The sequence below is a fragment of the Haemaphysalis longicornis genome, unplaced genomic scaffold (assembly GCF_048455015.1).
Source record: "Haemaphysalis longicornis isolate Haplotype H1 unplaced genomic scaffold, Haemaphysalis longicornis Haplotype H1 scaffold_4, whole genome shotgun sequence".
NCBI lineage: Eukaryota > Metazoa > Arthropoda > Arachnida > Ixodida > Ixodidae > Haemaphysalis > Haemaphysalis longicornis.
In genome coordinates, this window is record NW_027526361.1 from 133,078,095 (window position 1) to 133,098,683 (window position 20,589).

The 20,589-nt window shown below is 48.3% G+C and overlaps 1 protein-coding gene across 1 annotated transcript; it reads right to left on the reverse strand.

The window, feature by feature from the left end:
* Positions 1-456: 456 nt before the first annotated feature.
* Positions 457-19,519, reverse strand: P24-1 (transmembrane emp24 domain-containing protein). Its single transcript, XM_077707722.1, has 3 exons — positions 19,230-19,519; positions 2,036-2,281; positions 457-828 (listed from the first exon to the last, which is right to left on the reverse strand). The coding sequence occupies exons 1-3, from the start codon at positions 19,374-19,376 to the stop codon at positions 601-603; spliced, it is 621 nt and encodes a 206-aa protein (XP_077563848.1). The 5' UTR covers positions 19,377-19,519; the 3' UTR covers positions 457-600.
* Between the last annotated feature and the right edge of the window lie 1,070 nt (positions 19,520-20,589).

Sequence of the window (20,589 nt, forward strand, 5' to 3'; positions counted from 1 at the left end):
AGTTAAAAAGGTTCTTCAAAAGCTTCAACTTATCGAGCAGCCTTTTAAATTTTATCTCCATTACCTAGCTCTTCTGCTATTGGCTACAAGTGCACAGAGGCGAGTGAAGGCCTCTTTTGACGGCGCTAAAAGACACCCTGCTGCACAGGACACTCCTGTAGGAATTTCCACTTCTGCGAATCAGTTGACGACCAACAACTATCACTTTGTGCATGCTTAACCATCTTGAGCAGCAAAGGACAGGTATTATCTACAGCTTACCGCAACCATGACGCACTGCTTCAAGTCCGATGCCGAGAACAGGTATCGCCTACGTGGTGCAACAATAACACTTCTCCGGTGCCAACTAAAATGAGAGCAGATCAACTGTAGCCCCTCCCCCTTTCCTTGAAAAACACACCCAGCTGCAGCTTTAGCACGGCAACCTTATCCTGTGACGAAAAGCTCCACAAAGGGCCGGTGACTTTCGGTGAACAAGCAACTGCAGCGCCGAGATGTGCGTCTGTATTGTCCTGGTGGAGCGGTGAACAGAAAAAATGTCCTGGCGGTCGGGAGGGACGCAATGACAGTCCCACAGCAGCACGAGCCGCGGGCACATTTCTAAGAGGTCACGATGGGCTTGCGCTCGGTGAAGAAACCCTTCAGCACAAAGACCTGGCCGACAAAGATGACCAGCATGGCCAGTGTCTCGCCTATTGACCAGTAGAGGACGCGGGCATTGAGGTCCTCAGCCCGCTTGCGACCCTGGGCTTCCCGTAACCGGTGGTGCGTCTGGTAGTCCACGATCGTGTTCAGGTTGTTGTGCATACTCTCCGATGATGACTCCATCTGCACAGAGAAGCCACGCAATCCGTACAGTAACATGTTATGCACTGATACCTTGACAGAACAATGGTTTCACTGAACCTTTGCAAGACCCATACTAAAATTATGGTGAACCTGAATTCAGGATAACTGTGCAGACAGCCAATAATATTGTTACATGGTGGCTGGACAAATGAGACGCACGATGACATGGGTGAAGCAATCTATACACAAGATGTCAGCCACCACAGCACTGATCGAAGCCTTACTCCACCTACACAGCTTCATCTTCTTTGTCATCGTTGTATCCTGACAATACGATAGGATGATGTGTAGGAGGGTAATACAGTGCGCGAGCTGGCTAAAAATCTCCATATGGCCGAAGTCTGCGGAATTGTAGCAATGAAACCTAGAATGCAGGAACGTATGGCGCAGCTACTGACACAGTCCCATATCATATCAAACCTGCTGTGAGCAAATAAAGCCTAGGAAGAGGGACAAGAGAGGGCAACAGACCCAACAGGTCCACCAGACAAAATTAGTTTATCCTGTTTCTTGGCTACGCATCGCCATTTCCTACTCGCTGTAGAACATGCACACCGGGATCAGACTGCGTTAATTACAACAAAAGGAAGTGCATGGCACATTGTTTAGGACACCGCTAAAACATTGCTACTATTGGTTTGATTTAGGAATCGTCAGTGCTGTATAAAAAAATAAGGGCCATGCATTGTGCGATGTTATACAGTTGCTGTTCACCACTAAAGGCAGTATCAGGAAAGTTTCCACCTATCTTTTGAGATATGCGAATACTGATATTTTCCATCATAGCTGCACAAGTGGCCACCAACAATGGACAAGACGTTTCATAATAAATGTACGCTTTTTTTAAGCAATCGAATGGCCAGCCCGACTGACTGAAAGTTGGGCAAGTTGGTGACACATTTTAGAAAAAAAAAAAGCGCGGAAAAGACGACACAGAATGTCGACACACACAGATGACGAGCTCTTGGAAAAGGGTACAGAGAAGACGGCACAGAATAAGAACACCCAGGGCCAACCAACACCTCAGAGGCTAAGAAACGCATACAAAATACTAAGCAGTATAACTGCAGTGTACCGTGCTTGCACAGAAACTAGGCTGCTAAAGAGTACTCAGACCACCACATCTACAGCCCGTGCAAGGAAGACGCTTGTCACGAGCACTTGCATAGCAGGTCCATGCACCCACCTTGGTCATGGCCGTGAAGTGCTCGCCCAGGCCCGGCAGCGGCTTCTCCTCGCCCACTTGGAAGTTCATGTAGACCAGCTTGTGGGAGAAGGTGGAGAACTCGTTCGAGAAGCAGGCCGTGTACGTGCCCGTCGTCTTGGGCGTGATCTTGACCGTGTCAAACTGCTTCTTCACGCCCTGGTACAGCGTCTCGTCGTTGGGGCCCTTCAGCGTCATGTCCACATCGTAGTGGCCACCGGTCACCACCTGCACGGCACACGGACGGCCAGAAGTCGAGATCAGCAGAGGCCAGGGCAAACAAGAATGTCACCCCGAAAATACTTACTACTTAAAAATACACGAGGCATCGAAACTTCTGCTATAATTCCTTGGGAAAGAAAGGTATCACGATACTTGGCAAAAATAAATGCTCAGAACTTCAAGTATCCCCAAATCGCAGTCCCCCGTTGATAGCCCGAACGCACAGTCGTGACGCGTTACAGCGACGCTAAGTGAGCGAGAGCGTTCCGCAGGGCAACCTTGTCTGTTGAACGCGCATTTCCGTTTCCTTGCAAAGTTTTCCCATAGCTGAAATCAGTTTTTGGGAGGCACGTTGCAGCTACGAAGAGGAAACAAGTCGTGGTCCGCCTGTAAAGGGTACTCTACCGCGAGCACAGTTGTTCTGCGGAAAAGGCTGCCGGTAAGGGTTACTGGCGAGCAGCTCGGCTTTCGTGGAGGCACGACACCGCCGCTGTCAACGTTTATAGATGTGTGACCAACTTAGCGCGTAAACATGCTGATGTTGGAGCCAGAGACCAGTGCCGTCTACTGTGGGGATTATAAGCGAAAGTTTTTGACAAGACCGATGGTGCCCCATGAAAAACACAAATGCATTTCCTCATAGCCGGACGTTGGCCGCTGTCGCTGACATGCCCGCGTTGAGACATGTTTTCCGTGCATATAAAGTTTCCCCATTTCGCAAGCTATTTTTTTTCTTCCACGAGAAAAAAATCACTCGTGTAAACAGGTTAACCCAGCGCTCAAAATGAAGTACAGTTACGAACCAGCTCAAACTAAGTGTGCTCCTGGGTCTACGGACGTTACCTGGCAGACCAGATATGGTATAGATTACACAGCAAACACTTTTTCGCGATACTCCCAACTATAGGTAAACGATGCCGCCAATGCTGGACATAGCAGGAGAATTCACGCACCATCTACGGCCCCCCGAAAATGAAAGTAAAATTCGCCAGTGCACCAAGCATATAATGGGGAAAAAAAAATATTACATTCGCATGCCAAATCGCGAACAGGCTCACGCCAATTATTTTCTAATAGATGAGCTACGCTTCGAACACCAATTCGTGTATGTGTTACACATGATTCCCGAGAAAGATGGAAATCAGGGCATTTCTAGGAGAACAATGCTCGTTTGGAATGGAGAACACAGCGTTTGCCAAAATTTTGGACAGGCCTGACATTCTCCCGTAACGCGAATGAAAAAAAAAATTCACCGGCGCATCTGATTAATTCAATTATCGTGATACCTATGTTTTCTAGCGTATGCTGATACCATAATTAAGCATGAGAACACTATACTCAAACCCCTACGCCCTCCCCGGTTCAATGCGGTAGCATTAGGCACTACAAAGACGACAAAGTTCCACTAATAAATGAAGCTTAATAGCGCAAAATTGTGCCCCAAAACAAAAAAGCAGACTCCGAAGAAACGTTCAAACAAACTGACGTTCGCAGTGGGCAGTCGGTGAATGGAACGCCACCGTATTTGGCTACCTGAGTATAAATTAACCAAAACGCCGTCGATCCCAGAAACACGCAATGGTATTCGGAGGCACGGTACATAAGTCTAGAATTGTCACAGCGAAAAGGAACGCCACCAACGAAGCTCATGCTTTGAATTCTGGTTAGCTGCAAGCGACCTGGTACTGAAAAAAAAAATATTCAGGGTTAATTGCGCTTACGAAGAAATCGAAATACGATGACACGTACTGGGTGTATTCATAAAGGCGCAAGCGCACCGACGCGCCAAGCACTCGTTCGCTATAAGCAGAGTTCGTAATAAACGTACTTCCGCCGCCGTATGACCCCTCAGAGCCCACAGCAGTTAAAAGCGGCACAGACAGCCAGCGCAGACGGCGCCAATTCGTCAGGCCTGGTTCTAGGCGCGCGCGTACAAGTCGCAGCCGGCGTTACGCGCACAGCTGCCGCGACTGACGTCGGCGGACGGCGACAATGCTGCACGAATTCCCATGCAAGCAGCGCACAATAGAACTCGCGAGAATAGAAGGCCAGCGCAGCATTACACAATGCCTGCCGTCTGGTGACCAAGTCAAAGCGCCGAGTGGCGTGCTTCGTGGCTCAGGCAGACGTACCTACTACAGGCGCAGGCTTCCGCATTCGCAACGAGGGGGAGTAATTTTAGAATCATACAACCTTCTTGCTTCAGGTGGAAACAAACTGGAGGGGGAGCGAATAACTAATCCATATAACAATTCAATTCGCTATCGAAAGTAAGCCCGTGCAAACAAATGAACGGCGACACCACGGCACAAATATTCAGAGCAACGCGCATAGGAACAAGGGTAAAGAGTTTAATTTGCGCCGTCGCATAAACAATCCATTTGGCAGCACATATCATCCATTCCCTTTCGCCCTGCTCAGGCTCACTCTTCAGCAAACGCGGCTGACAATAACGAAGGTGGCGGGGTCGGCGCTTAAAGAGGCTCCGGTTCCGTCGGTGGAGAATTCCCTTCGCTTACGCCAGTGAGTGGAAATCAATAAGGCCAGCCCTACAGAGCCGACACCTTCACCTTCAAATCCTCAGAATTTTCTCGCTTCGTCTTTTGTTTGTGCTGTCGCTTCACGCCAGTTTCAGTTGCCACGCATCCATCATACGGCACCCACGGCCCCGTCTGGACCGCCCTCAAGCACCGCGAAGGCTTGACGGTGAACCTGGTTCAAGCAGTGATGCCGTTGTGAGGGCATTTTTCTATCCATTGACACTGCCTGGAGAACTGCAGTACGTTACCCATTGCGCCCCAAGTGGTGGCGCTTCGGGCCTTAAAGGGGCCATGAAGACAAAATACAAGTTTGGTTCTTTAAAGAGACTGCCTTGTCCCGATGACAATGATACCGATTTTATCGGAAACTTCGAACAAATAATCGAGATACGAAAGGGAAAAATGTGAAGCGCTGGCGACTCCCCAGCTACATTCAGGTTATTTGTCTGTGACGTCACAGAATCTTGTCTGTGACGTCACAGAATCTTGTCTGTGCAACTGGCGGCCGCCCACAAGAAACGGGACTGGGCGATTGTAGTGGAGCCTCTAGTTCTCTTTGAACGTATCGCTTGAATGATAAATGAGCACATAAAGCAGATAAGGCCCATGCGTAACAGGTCACTGTAGCGCAAATTTTAATTTCAACAATTCCAGCGTTTTCTTTTTGCTTAAAAAACGTCTATTGTGGCTGTAATGGAGCTGAGGCGATGTTCTTTTAAATGAACCACAGTTGTGTTTTGTCTACACGGCCTCAATAGGCAAATCAACTACACAAAGGGAATGCCCGCAAGGATTCGCTGCGACGATACGCCCGCGAGCAATGTTCCCTGGAATTGGCTTTTGGAGAACGAACGCAAGCAACTTGACTTAGCTACAGCTTGTGTGGCCCAGTACTTGCACTTTTACCGGCGCTTTTCCGCTCGGCTAACTTGTATCGAAGACATTAAAAGTGAACGGTGCTGAGAAGTGGAATCGATTCCAGACAAGAAAACCGTACGACCCGCTGTTAGATTCCCCGTGGTGGACAATTTATGAATCCTAATACAGCGATATCTGCAACGGCCCTACCACGCGGAAAAATCGTCAGCAGCGAGAATTGGGCCGCTCAGCTACTACACGATCTTTCTTTTACGCGCAGAAGTGAAAGACCGATGTGTGTGACTGTGGCTTTTTTGCAGTGTCGCGCAGTGTTACCCGGCACCACATCAACGACTTGTCTTGGAGCGCGGAGCTCGATGCGGCGCTCGCCTTCACTAGAGACGATCCACACGCTAGCTCAAACGTCTACCCTGTCAGCTGCTACCCTTTCTACGACTAGGCATTTACATCTTCCCCTCCCTTCATCACAGACAACATTTCCAACAGACAACCACGTTTCCTTCACAATCCTCTTCAGAGTTGCATAGTTTTTTTTTGTTTTTCAATCTGTTTCGCGCTTTTGCCTTTGAGGCCAATTATTGGTCAATCACACACGCGGGTATGTGCCGCAGGAGAGAGGGAACCGAATTAAGGTTATACGCCAGCGCTCTGGTGTATAAGAGTACCGGGTACAGAAACCCCAACGAAGGTTGGAGGCGACTTATTGAAGGAATATGATTAAAGGAGCCATGAAGACAAAATACAAAGTTGTGTTATTCGATAGATTTCGTCTTTTATAGTGCCCCCAGCGTTTGTCCGAATGCAAACGATGCTTTATTCACTGAGAAATTAATTAATGTAAGTTAAAATTTTTTATTTTCCCGCTAAATCATGCGATTTCGTAATCTGCAATGACATCACAGGGCCGTGTTTACCGTTAGTGAACCTAGATGGCGCCACCACACCATGGCAAGCCGTTTTCTGCCTTTTGTTTGTTTGTGAACGTATTTGTACCTGGCTTGTTTTGCTCACGGAGACAATCGTTTCGTGAAACATAGTGCTCGCTCGACAAATACGGTCCCGTAAGACATCGTCGCTTGCGTCAATCGGCCAGTGTCGTCTGAAACAACCCCAGAGCACCGTAGTCCTGTGCAGTTAAACCAAGCATAGTGCGCGCAGTTCCAACAGCAGTACGCATCGGTACTTCTGTTTACGTGTGCTTTCGTAACTTCCACTGTTTGTCCCACCATTCTTATAGCTTTAAGAAGAATGTGCCATAAATTTAAGCGCAAATAGCTCGTTCGGCAAGCTTATAAGCTCTGCCTGATTTGCGTTTGCTTTTGCCGCCCTCCGCCAATCGCAGAACTGTCTGGTATGACATCTTAGGTTCTGTTGCGGGAAATGAGCTAGCTGGTCACATAGTCATTCCCTTTTTCCTAATTATGCAGCTTATTTGAGCGAAGAGTACGTTAAAAGTGGTGTCAGTATGATTCTAACGAGGCCACCTTTTGAATGAACCAAACTTGTATTTTCTCTTCATGGCTCCTTTAAGCCAGTGAATGCGGCGTTCGTCGGGCGAACGGACAGTGTGGCGCTTGATTGGCGGGCGATCCAAAGGTGCCTACCGCTGTTGGAATGATGCATGGTGGAGAAGACGTTTAGAAGCGTTTTAACAGCGAATGCTGTTTCACGTGGTGGTTGGGCCAGCGAACTCTTTCGAAAAAAACCTCCCCGAGCGATGACGTCACCGCGCGGGTCGGCCCCGCTCGACCTTCGAGAACGCTCTGCCCAGCGTTCGTGGCGTGACCTCTCGCGTGCTGCCGTTCTCCTCGCCAGTTCACATGCGTTCGCGCGTCAAGCGGGAAGCACTGAAAAGCTCGCGCTACAGACGCCGAGTTCGCGAAGCCGGTTGCCGCGGGTTCTAGCGAGTGCTAACGCGGTCTACTTTAAGAGAGATGCGAAATCTTGCAGACAAAATGATCTTCACCTGCTAGTCATTGAAAACTTTCAGCGACAAGTTCGGAAATCCACTTGAAGTGCAACAGCCGGGACTCCGACGAAGGGAGAGGTGGAGACAGAGGAAGAGCGTCACTCCCGATGAAGAGGAGGCGCGTCGCTACTCGAGAACGGATGCTACGACTTCGGTCCAGCACCGAAAATCGCGCCAGTGAAGCGGCGGCAAAACGCCATCGAGTTGCAGAAACTGCGGCGTTAGGAGCTCGCGAGCATTGTGCGTACATGGTACATAGTTTAATGACCGCTCTTAAAAAAAAAAAGGGGGGGGGGGGGGGGGGGGCTAACGATGACACCACGCAGATAACTTGACCGAGTCTCGAAGCATAACCACGCAGAGGCCTTGGCCGAGTCTCCAAGCAATATCACGCATAAGCTCAGCCTAATTAAGAATAACCTAGGTAAGGCCGTCATCTCCGCTGTTTACCCAGTCTTCCTTGGCCCCACTAGTGCAAAGCTGCTCCAATTTTTTTCATTGATCACAAAACATTGATTCGGTGAATGCAATGACTTCGCGGCAGCTTATGTCAAGGTGACACCAAGGGCGGATCCAGAGTGCCCGCTAGAGGTGGAGGGATACCTTGGAGCATGTCCACAAAAGTTGAGGGGGGGTGACGGCGCGGGGTTCGCTTCCACCGTTTTAAAATACAGAGCTTCGTTGTTCCCTTGCCGCTCCCACCTTGACATCGATGGTCATAGTCGAAGAAACACGGACGTCCATAAGCAAGATGCACGAGACACCGCTGGCGAGTGGAACCGCCCGTCACGTGATTTCTTGGACCTCGTCAAAATGGACTGTGGCGTATTCGGCCAGCTGGTGATTTTTTTCACGGCGGACACCGCAATCTCGCACACGGGCGCCTTCATATTGCGCATCCACGAGACAAACAGCAGGAACACCGTAGCTAGCATTACACCTCAACCCCTAAACAACCACTAGGATCGGTCGCAACCTGTGCAGGCTTCATTAGGCAAATCACCCAGTCAACTGTACGTCTAGTAGCCGTCGGAAGACGGAAACGACACCCCTGTAACTGCAACACCACTTTGCACAAAAACTGATGCAGCAAAAAAAGTGCGCGCAGACATTTCGCCCGTCGATTACGCGAAGGAGAAGTCTGGAGTAATCAACTGTCTCGACTTTTTCCCGGTGCCCCGCCCCGCTCCCTCTAATCGGCAGTGCGGCGGCAGCATTCGGTCGCGAGCAGGCCCGTGCATTTTCCCGGCAGGTCAAGTTTCTAGGCCGGGGCGCGCAGCCGCTTTCTCTGGGCCGATTAAAAGCGGCGATAAACGGGTCCACGTCGCCGTCAAACCGCCGCTTCGTTTCGACCCCGCTTTGACGTCGCGAAAACCGAACGGCTGGGAAACGCAGGCATGGCAAGAACCTATACGACAATGTAAACACACCAAAATGGCCACTCTGCTCGCCCGCACAATGTTGATGCTCAAAGATTTATTCTATTCCAGTTGGTAAAGGTTAAAGTTGTTGCTGTCACCTCACACTTCTGTGGTTTCCAGCCAAGAATTCAGCGTTGCTCATTAGGGGCCACTCCTGTGTGCCGCATTGCAAAAATTACGACAGAACTGCGAAATAAGATCTGCACGCGGGATTTTTAGGACTTTACCCAAGCCGTGTCCCCTTTAGTATTATCTAACAAAACAGGTCACCACAGGAGGTTACCCTACAAAAATATGGAACAACCACGTCGTCTTTACATTACAAAAAAAAAAAAAAAAAAACTCGAATCTTCGCGTCAGAACTGCAAGAGGTCATGATATCAGTGCTTCAGGAGAACGTATTCTATAAAAAAGCCTGAGACTATATCCTCAGTGCAGTACGGCTGCTGCGAAACTTCCTGGAAGTGCCTTCAAAACAAAAAAAACCTAAGCGTCAAAACAATCTAGCACGGATGTGCTGGCAGCCAGGAACGAAAAACGCAAAAAATAGCTTGCTTCTAAAGCAAAAGCAACACCAGATAGCACCCTAGACATTGTGCATTATCAATCACGAAGCCATTCTTTCACAGACATCGCCCCGCACCGTTGCAAAAAAAAAAAAAAAAAAAAAAACGAGTAGACTTCCAAAGAGGCAGGCGACCAGAAATATCTCTGGCCAAGGTACATTCTTGAGTCATGACTGTCTCAGCACGCCGAACAGGGACCATGGAATGATTTTGTTGGAGTTCAGTGCCTCCTTTTTTTTTCTTGTAAAACAGTTGTCCATGAGCTTTCATTAAGGTTGAATACCAATAACGTTGGCTTGCATGACAACGTCGTGTGGGCGAAAACGACAATTAAACCCCTCGCTGCACTGAAAAAAAAAAAAAAAAAAGCTGTCTCCTAAGCTAAAAAATTAAACACAGCCTGACAGGTGTCACTACAAGTTACCCTTCGCAGCAAGCAGCATTGCAGAAAATGATTTTGTGAGTTACAGCGAATGTATGAAGGCAGAGGTGGGTGGTAATTAAAGACACTTTGCAACAATTTCCACGACTTTTTTTCTAAATCTTAAATGCTTTCAAAACTTTAGTCAATAAACCGATCCAGTACTTGGAGTAGGCAGTCAAACTACCTCAGCCGAAAATTGCTGATCATCAATGCCCGTCAGATGAGTAAGAAACTTGCTCACAAGATTTCTCTCTCTTTCCCGGTCTTGGCGTCCTTCCAGCGCTCGAATTACGTCAGTAAAGCGGTGGTGCAGCGGCTATTGGCCGGCTTTCAGCTGCAGCAATAAACGCATTCGGTGGCCACTTGAAAAAAATCGCCACAGAAACGAAGCAGAGACAGAAGGCGGATCTGCTACGGTGAGCAAATCAAGTAGTGCCGCTCCGTGCTAGCAATAACTATATCTTTCACAGTGCTTCCAGACGCGAAGAAAAGAAGGCGTTTATAAGGAGTGTTGCAGAGTCCCTTTAAAGACCGTCCGAGAGGGCAGAGTAGAAGTGCGAAATTTCGCACCTAAGAGAAATAAGTCAACACTTCTCGTGAACTTATTTTGTGCATGCGTATAGCTGAGCCTACCGCCAACGGCAACACAATGTGAAGTCTGGGGGGTAATCACGAGTTCCTGGCATATCGCCATCATCAGAAGTACAACAGCCACAGGGTGGCAGTGAAGCTAGCAGTATCATGTGCTGCAGCAGGAGGATCCAGCGACTCCATCACTCTAGCAGGTCAGAAAAGAAGCTGCCTGCTTTGAGTGGCTGCGATACATCCGGTTTCTGCTATGCCGCCGCCCCCTCTTGTCGCATTTATTACATGAGCAGTGCGCTTCACTAAGGGCGACTTACCGGATCACATTCCTACGGGACTTTTAATTGATGACCCACGGGCTAAAAAAGCACCACGCGCCAATAGGAAAAGGTTTAGAGATCCACAGAAACGTTGCTCGTGGCCTAGTTTGCTTCTTTTTGAAAACATATAACTTCTTTAAAGGAGCCATGAAGAGAAAATGCAAGTTGGTTTTATTCGAAAGATTTCGTGTTTTATAGTGCCCCCAGCGCTTGTCCGGATACAAACGGTGCTTTATTCACTGATAAATTAAACAATTTAGGTTAAAATTTTGATTTTCCCGCTCAATCGTGCGTTTTCGTGGTCCCAAGTGACATCACGGGAACCGACCGCTCTGCAGCCTAGAGTACCTTCATTCACGCATCCGCCGTACAGGGTAGAGACACGTAACGCTGGCGCCGCCATGTTCGGTTGCTCGCTCGCCGCCGAAGCAAGTCATTGTGTCAAAACCGCGCTAAAATTATCGCCGCAACGCGGTTTACTGAAGAAGTTTGAATCATATTGTCTGTTTCGATTTGCTAGGTCTCGTGGGAAACGAAAAGAATAACGCGTTGAGCCCGTTGGCCCAATTGCGGCGGCACGGGACCATTCAAAGGTTGTCTCCACCCTGTACAGCGGTGTTGGTTTGTTCCCGCGTTTCTTTACGTTCCGTAACCTAGATGGCGCCACCATACCGTGGCAAGCGTTTGGTTTGTTTTTGCCCGCATTTAAACCTGGCTTGTTTTTGTTCTGGGAGAAAATATTCGTTCCCTGAAACAGTGCTCGCTCGACAAATGGGGTCACGTAAGACACCGTTGCTTGCGTCAATCGGCCAGTGTCGTCTGAGACAACCCCAAGCCCCGTAGTGCTGTGCAGCTAAACCAAAGCATGCTGTGCGCAGTACGAACAGCAGAACGCATCAGTACTTCTATGTTTACATGTGCTTTCGTAACTTCCACTGTTTGTCCCATCATTCTTATTGCTTTGTAAAGAATGTGCCCTAAATTTAAGCGCAAATCGCTCGTTCGTCTAGTTTGTAAGCTCTACCTAATTTGCGTCTGCTTCTGCCAGCCTCCGCCAATCGCAGAGCTTAGCCCATGTGACATCACAGGTTCTGTTGCGGGAAATGAGCTGGTGGGTCGCATGACCATTCCCGTTTTTCCTAATTATGTAGCTTATTTGAGCGAAGTTTACGTTAAAAGTGGTGTCAGTATGATTCTAACGACACAATCTTTTGAATGAACCAAACTTGTGTTTTCTCTTCATGGCTCCTTTAACGAAATAAAAAATAAACAAGAAACACATTTTGGTTTATTTAGTTTTCTCTAGATGGCGCTAGCGGCCTAGCAAGTGAGAGTTATGTGTATCTATTTCAGTACATAAGCTCCACATTTAAAAAAAAAAAGCAAACAAGGTCGTTGTAAAGATTTGTATGTATATTTGTAAATCTTTTTGTATTGGTGCGCGTTGGTTTTTCAGCCCGCGGGTCACGACGTAGCAAGCCCAATAGGAATGTTATTAGGTGGGCCCCCCCTCTAGTGACACAATCTCTGAGCACAGCAGCAACATGAAAGACTTATGTGATATCAGGGATGGCAGCCAAACAATAATAGCGCAGCCATTACTGCAATGATCCATATGCTGGACTCGTTTACATTTCCCGTGTGCGCCGACAGTTGCGCCATCTTTCTTCGTCTCCATGAAGAAGTAGTGTGCGCTTCCTGGCTTCCCCAGCCCGATTTCAGCATATTTACAGCAGTTGCTTGCAATGTTTCCTGGGATTATTAATCCCATCCCCAGCTTGTTGCAAAGCCCGAGACATGCCAGTCAGTGACTGCTACGTCGCTTGGCACGCAGGCACATCCCCCCTCTCCCCTGGGATTCGGTTAACGTCCCTCCCGGCTAGCCCCACGAGCTTGAAGGATCACAATGTTACGTCACAGCTGTTTGGAACCAAAGGTGACCACTATTACAGTTTATACTTACGCGCCGCGTTCGAATGGTTCGCACTTATCCTACTTACACTAGGGTGAACGCGCGTGCTTCTTTCAGAGCTAGGATTAACCAAGCTCTGCGAAGCTTGCATAAGCCAAGGACCTTGCCCATCCCTGGCTGATGGATTTTAGTTAACTGCCGTGCTCTAAGGTCCCTGGATAGGCCACTGAACTGCTGGCTCCTTGTACTTTGTCTTTGCTTGTACAGTGTTCTAGCTTAGGGCCTGTCCCGAATTCTAATTTCCTATTTCTGCACATTTTATACATTTTTCTGGAGCAGATTGGAAAATTAATTGACTCGAATCTCACAAAATGTCAGGCAGTAGCCTCGGCACGCACACACCACATTGGCATCTCGGCAATGGTAGAAAGCTAAGCTCCATTGCCAGCAGCTAAATCACTGATCCTCATTAAATTACATTATAAGCGTTGTACAAGAACACAAGAACATATTTTCGCTCATTCATTTATTGGTTGAATGTGTAAGTTAGCGAGCTCAACTTGCCACAGTTCCAACTGCTCCATTCGTCCACAAAAGTAAGAAAAAACGGATAACACGTGATGTGTGCTATAACAATGGCAAGAGTAACAGGAGTCCTCCACAAATTTTTTTTAACAACGAAGCTGTTTAGCAAATCGTAATTTTTTGTGTCCGCAGTTCAAAATACTACGAAATCGCCGAGCGCGCGATTTCGAGTGCGCGATCCAAAAAGAGTGCCTACCCACACGTCCCTCTTCCTCACGTCACCCCTGGATAACCCGTGACATTGTAAACCTTTGTCGCCGCAAAAAGAAACTCTTTCACAAGGCCAAGCGTACCGGCAATGCAAGCCACTTGAGCAGAGCAAAAGAACTTCAGCGTGAATTGAAACGGCTCATCTATGTGTCGCATGCCCGTTACGTGCAGTCAATCGCTGCCAAAGCCTCGCAGTGCCCCAAGCTTTTCTGGGCCTATGTTAACTCACAACGGAAGTCCCAACCAGCTCCGCAGTTCTCCACCCAAGACGCCGTTCTCACCGATCCCCAATCCATCGCCAACCTCTTCAGCTGCCACTTCTCTCAAACTCAAACTGCTGATCCTACCCCACCAACTGCACCACCTGGTTTGCAAGCTAGCCCCCCTAATACCCAATTCGACCTGACAGCCATTACCCCTGCTGCAACTCTGCGCGCTCTTAACTGTCTTAACCCCTACCAAGCAGCCGGACCCGACGGCATCACACCTGCAGTACTGAAAGCTTCAGCCCCTCAAATTGCCCCCGTCCTCTCATCAATGTTTTCCCGTTTCCTCATCATGGGATGTTCCCCCGAACACTGGAAGCTATCGTTTGTCACACCTCTTCTGAAAGGTGTCAGTTTACCAACCGACCAAACCTCGTCCTACCGACCAATCTCCGTTACCTCAATTGTTTGCCGCACCATGGAACGTGTCGTCTCGAAAGAGCTCACTGAATACCTGGAGCAAAATTCCCTCCTGTCCCAATACCAATTTGGCTTCCGACCTGGCCGCTCTTGTGCCTCAGCGCTTGCTCTTGCAGTCCATATCCTGAGCGACCACATGGATAGCAAGGTACCCTGTCACGTACTGCAGATCGACTTTCGTCAAGCCTTCGACATGGTAAACCATGCCCTTCTTGTTGAAAAACTTGGTCTCTTTGGCATACACGGCAACCTTCTTCGTTGGCTCACGGACTTCATTGCCCACCGACAGTTTCAGGTTCTCTTTCATGGCTGCCGCTCCGAGCGCACACCAGTTCACTCGGGTGTCCCGCAGGGCTCCGTCCTTGGGCCAGTATTTTTCAACATCTTCATCAACGACATAACGAACAACCTTGAGTCCACGCCCCTACTGTACGCTGACGATGTCACCCTCATCCAACCGATCCGAACATCCCAATCTCTTCTTTCCTTGCAGAATGACTTGAACAAAATTGTTTCCTGGTCCAATCGTAATCGGCTCCCGTTAAATCTCTCAAAATGCACCTCTATGATCTGCACAGCACGCCGCCCAGCCAACTTAGACCTCCCTGTCCTGAAGATACTTGACACTCCACTCACGCAGACTACAAAGATAAAGCTTCTAGGTGTCACCATCGACAACAGACTCTCCTTCAGCGTACACATGGACGCCACCATTGCCCGTGCGCGTCGTCTCTTCGCATTCGCCCAGCGCGCTACATCCGGCGCTGGACCGGTTGCCCTGCGAACACTATTCACAGCGCTTGTGCTTCCCCAGTTGGAGTACTGTGCCCCTGTGTGGTTGCCGCATCAGGCCTCCCGTGTTGCACGTCTCGCGAGTGTACAGAGGCGGGCAGCATTTGCCATCCTCAAGAGGTCCTCCCCACCCGACCGTCCTTACCGAGACTACCGAACACCGGAGCTGCTTCGCGCCGTCGGTTGGCAGCCCCTTGCGCAGAGGTACGACGCTGCATCACTCCGGCTGCTTCTGGCAGTCGTCAGCCCTCTCGGTGCCCCCCACCCACTGGCAGGGTATATTCGTCGCACCAGGACCAACGACTTGGCCCCCATCCTTGGCCGGACAGTGCGCCACCAGAACTCCTTTGTTCCGCGCGTGGTGAGCTTGTGGCGCTCCCTCCCCAGTGCGCTCAGGAGCCAACCTGCCACTGACGCTGATGCAGTGAAAAGCCTTTGCCGCCAAGCAGTGCGCCACCTGAGAACGGTCCACTGATCGTCTGATTCAACCCGCCTCTCTCCTTTCATCCTTTCCACCCCCCCTCCCCCTCCCTCCTTTTCTTGCGCTGTAAAAGTCGGTGTGCTGGGCCTTTCGGTATGGGCCTTTGGCCTTTCCAGCACACCCCAGCCCTCCTGGGTTGAAATAAAGTATTGTTATTGTTATTGTTATGAGCGCGGGCTCGCGGCGACCACCCGGCAGTCAACAAAACCGAGAAAATGCCTAGCACTCGTGTGTGCGTGCCTCGCGACGGCCGCCCGGCGTCCCCTGCGCACGTTTGGCAAGCCAAGCGTACCCACTTAGGGAGATTGTCCAAGATTGGCCAAACAGAAAATCTCCAGCGTTCGCCGTAATCGTGGCATCACTCGCTTCGAGCGAGAAAGACACGTCATAGCGTACACCCCTCCAAGGTGATGTCCAATGACTATCACTTCCAAAAAAAAAAAAAAAATGAAGGAAGCTAACACTTATAGCAACAACGATGGAGTAAAGGTGATTGCGGCAGCGAAGAAGAAGCAAATGGGCTGCAATCGTGGATTTAAGCCGTCGTGATGGTTGCGGAGGTTGCGTACAGCTTCGCTACGTTCTAGTCTTACGCGTTAGTGTGAGCTTGCTCTTTTTTTTTTTTGAAGGAGCTTTCTTCCAGATAACTAAACCTGGGAAAGGACCTCTAACACCACATTTAATGGGAACCTGCCATACATGGGAACCCTAGCTCTTGTCTTCACAAATGGAAGCATAAAACAGGGGTGCCCGAATACTTGTGTTAAGTTTTTACGGGAAGCCTAAGTGATACAACAAAAAAATAAATTCCAATCTTTAATTAAATGAAACAATTACAGCTGTAATGGGCAAATTAAATACACTGCTTCTTTAAGGCGGTGCTATTTATATATATATATATAAAAAAGGAGCAGCTGGTAACAATTCTTACTTGACAAAAAGCGCTGATTCAATAAAAAGCATAAAGACATGGCGGGCTATGATGAAATTACCAGAAAATTAGGCTGCTGTTTGTCCATGTTGTATAAGTAGACATTAATGTTGAAGGTAGCAATGCAAGAACACAAAGCAGCATGTGCACCTGACAAACGCCTCCACAATTGGTCAAATAGATTTTTTTTTTTTAAGCCAACACAATCAAGCCAATGCAATTTTTTGTTTAAAAATGCATGAAGAAGTAACAGTTTATGTTATGTCAGACACTTATCACACGTGTCAGGACGTTCAGAGCTCCTTTCCGACATATGTGGAGCTACCATAAGGCCCGCTATATCTTATCGTACGGCTGTTCCTTATCGCATCCCCTCAACGTTTCCCACCTTCCGTTGCACCAGTGACCGACTTCGGATAGAGCAAGGTCGCCATGAAGGTATAAGTTCGCATATAGGAAAACTCTAGTTATAGTAAAAGATACCACACAACTCGTAATGGAAGGGCGGAAGGAACAACAAATGTTTTGTTATAGTAAATTGCTTGCATCCCACATATTAAATCCAATTTGATTCTTTACATAACAGTATTCATACCTACGCCTAATGTTACGGCTTTTTCCACATTCATTTAGCAGTTATATGACAGCTCGAATTATACACCAACCAATGTGGTGTTGACAAAATGAGTGGACAGAGTTGCGACATGTAACACGCTTCACCATATACGCCAATACTTTGTAGGGGGAGACAGGCACTTTCATTTTGGACTCAAAGTTGTTCGTGTTAAATTCATAGGGTGCATAATGGGTGCACATTAAAAGTTTTAACGAGAGCCCAAAATGAACATGAGGGAAGGTTGCCACTTGTCATAGTACCTAAACTACAAGACGCACGTACCAGCGCAAAGACTGCACATCTCACCAATTGTGCTAACTGCATGTTTTCAAGGATGTGTTTGTCACTTAACAAGACATGGAGAATAAAAACGGGCGACATTTCCCAAAAATTTCTGACTGCTCAGGATGATAGACACTATGAGGATGTACGACCAGGTGGACTTCAAGTGTTTCGGGTTACGTGAGGGGTAGTTAAATGCTTAAATGTACATGTCAGCAGATTGGTAGGTCCACTTAAACTTCGCTTCAATGCCTGTCACTTGGCAATGCTCGTATTTCTTGATGAAACCTCAGAGGACAGAACTAGAGGTGTGGTGTCCTCGAGCATAAAAAGCGAAGTAGTCGATGACTACTAAAGTGTTGGGACTCTCAGCAGGCTCACATTCATGAGTGCGAACTTCAATGTTCTCATTCGTACTTCCTGTATGATTTACAACACGTTTTTTATAGCTCACTCGAGCAGCTTACATTCTTTTAACGCAATTGCTGTCACAGCACGACACACCTCATTTTCAACCACGGCTACAATTCAATGCTGAACAACACCACTGTTACTTCAAACTAAAGCCTCGACCTTGCACTTTGGCTGCCGTGCCACAATTCAAACTGTGTGAAGCAACTTGAGACATGCGTGCTCCTAAGGTCACCTCACTCTATATTCGGTAATTTGCTAAAGCTGCTAATCTATTGTCAGGTAACTCACCAGCAACATCATTATTAGTAAGAGGAGCCAGAGAAATGCAATTCAATGCGCGTCCTGTTTTTGTTATTGTTTACCTTGGTGCCTTCCCATGTCCAAAATTAATGCAAACCAACTATACCAGCGAGGGATCCTAGTCCTTGTTTTTATTTTAGTTTTTTCGCCGTAACACGCTGAAACATGGCTAAGGTCTTGAAACAGAAAGGGAACTAGAGGTAACCATTTCGGTTGTGCAAGTGACCGACTTCGGATACAGCAAGGTCGTTATGAAGCAAAACCACAGAACGGAGGAGGTAACAGTTTATAGGCTGGAAAATTCATTAACATAAACACTCACAGACTTCGACGCCTCCTTAATTTGTCTCGCTTTTCTTTCACAAGTACGGACTGTAATTAGCGATTATTACGCAACAAGTGCGAGTATGTGAAGCTCCAACATGCTCGAAACAGCGCGGTTTTCCTTCTAGGATTTTTGCGCTGGAAAAGGGAGGACTACGCTGAGGCGAGTCATCACATCGCGAAACGCCGATTGAAATTCCACGATCCGGTTGTTCCATCTAAAACTGAGCCATGCCGCTTTTGTCCCCCTTTTAGAAACAGCAGACACTTTAGCTGTAGACTTTCGTCTTCTGTACGGGCTGATAGTTTGCATCACAGAAGCGCAGAGTCTGTATAGCATACGAAGTTTTTAACGCCGCCGCTCACCATAAGTGGGCTAGCGCACGGCGCTGCGTTGGTAGCCAACTCATTCAGTTGCATAACAGGCAACTGTTGAAAGACAGCCGTTAGTGAAGTTTCCACAAGCACGGAAAACACCCGAAACACACATACCGGCGACAGTTGAACAACAAACCCGGCAAAAACGGAGCCGTCGGTGATGGTTCCGTAACATATGATAACGAACTACGTTGACGTATCCCAGGGAAACGCGGCCAGCATCTCGACGTGCGACACCGGCAAGCTCCCGTTACTTTTTTTCCCAACTAGTCGTTGAACTCGGACAGCGATTCTAGCGACAAATTTTCGCCCTGTACGAGTCAAAGATCGGCTGTTTACCTGAAACTCGATAGTAGTCTGTTTGTTCGCCTCGATGTCTTCGTGAAAGCACTGTTTGGAGTTGTCCGGCAGCTCGAAAGTGAGCTCCACACCGAACGCAGTCTGCACGACGGCCACAAAAGCTATAAGCATTCGCATGGAGCACATCTTGTGAGTTCCGGGTTTGGAGCAGCACGCATTAAATAAATATGGGGCACTTTGGCACCGGAATAAATCCGATTTTCACTAGGTTCCAACGTGTACAAGCGGCAGACGCAAGCGGAAGCTCGACGGCGCGGCAGCGCCCCCTCGAAATTGACGATTTTGCAAATTAGCACTTCCGTTGGAAAGTTCTTAGCACAGCTAAAAATCCACGTCTTTCAAATGTTTGGTGATTGGGATTATAAAAATGCAGAACAGTCGTGTAATAAATTTAACTACAGTTGTTATATAAATCAACTACGGCAGGGAAAGAATCGGAGGAACTTCCTGGGGAAATTGACAGGAATGTGACGTCGTAATAACAGGTCGTCTGCGATTGGACAATGACAATGTTGAGAGCCAATAGCAGGCGAGTTTTGACATTACGTCGAATTCCCGACTATTTCAAGATGAGCTCGTGCAAAACACGTCCTGAAGTCATCCTTCGCCTATGCCTTCGCCACGCCGTTCCGCGGATTAGTGGATTAGTTAGGGTGGATTAGTTCCGCGGTGCGCTGCTGAACACGAGGTCGCGGGTTCGATTCCCGGACGCGGCGCCGCTTTCATGATGGATGCGAAAGGCAAAAACGCCAGGGCAAGGTCCTCGGAGGCGTTGCCAATTCACCCACCTATCCGACTGGGTAAAATCAAGACAGATTGATCAGTTGCAGTTGCGAAACGACACCAGCGAGGTCCGCTGTACTAGATGGGAGCAGTCTGTCTTGATTTTTACCCAAACCGCTTCCGCTCACTGACTAGCCAGCGTCACTATCAATTATCTCGGAATTATCCGGAATTATCTCGGCTGCCTGGGGAACTTCAATGCGCGCCAAAATTTTGACGCACTGGCATTGTTGTTCTATGCCACCATCAGGAAAACAAAAATATGTCATGCGGGTCCAAGCACACGTCGCACCTCAGAAATAAAACAATTGAGAAGAGTATACTTTGTCTGCTTTTGTGTGAGGAGGCATAGGTGCGCTCTGCAGTATTCATTTGCACTTTGATTACACACTTTTGGTTGCAGGAGCCGCCACAGTCAATATCAGAGAAGCTGTAGACATGGAACCAGTGTTGAGGTAGACAGGGCTGAGGTGGCCGGAGTGCGACATTTTGACAGTACGTGCTGAAATTATGCTTCCTCTCATCATCACAGCGTAACCTTAGGCCCAATGTCAGG

Excerpts from the sequence above, each read along its gene's own strand:
- P24-1 (XM_077707722.1), bottom strand. The coding sequence starts at position 19,376 with ATGTGCTCCATGCGAATGCTTATAGCTTTTGTGGCCGTCGTGCAGACT. Across the intron at positions 2,282-19,229 it reads AGACTACTATCGAGTTTCAG|GTGGTGACCGGTGGCCACTA; the intron begins GTAAACAGCCGA and ends TGTGCCGTGCAG. Across the intron at positions 829-2,035 it reads ACTTCACGGCCATGACCAAG|ATGGAGTCATCATCGGAGAG; the intron begins GTGGGTGCATGG and ends TTCTCTGTGCAG.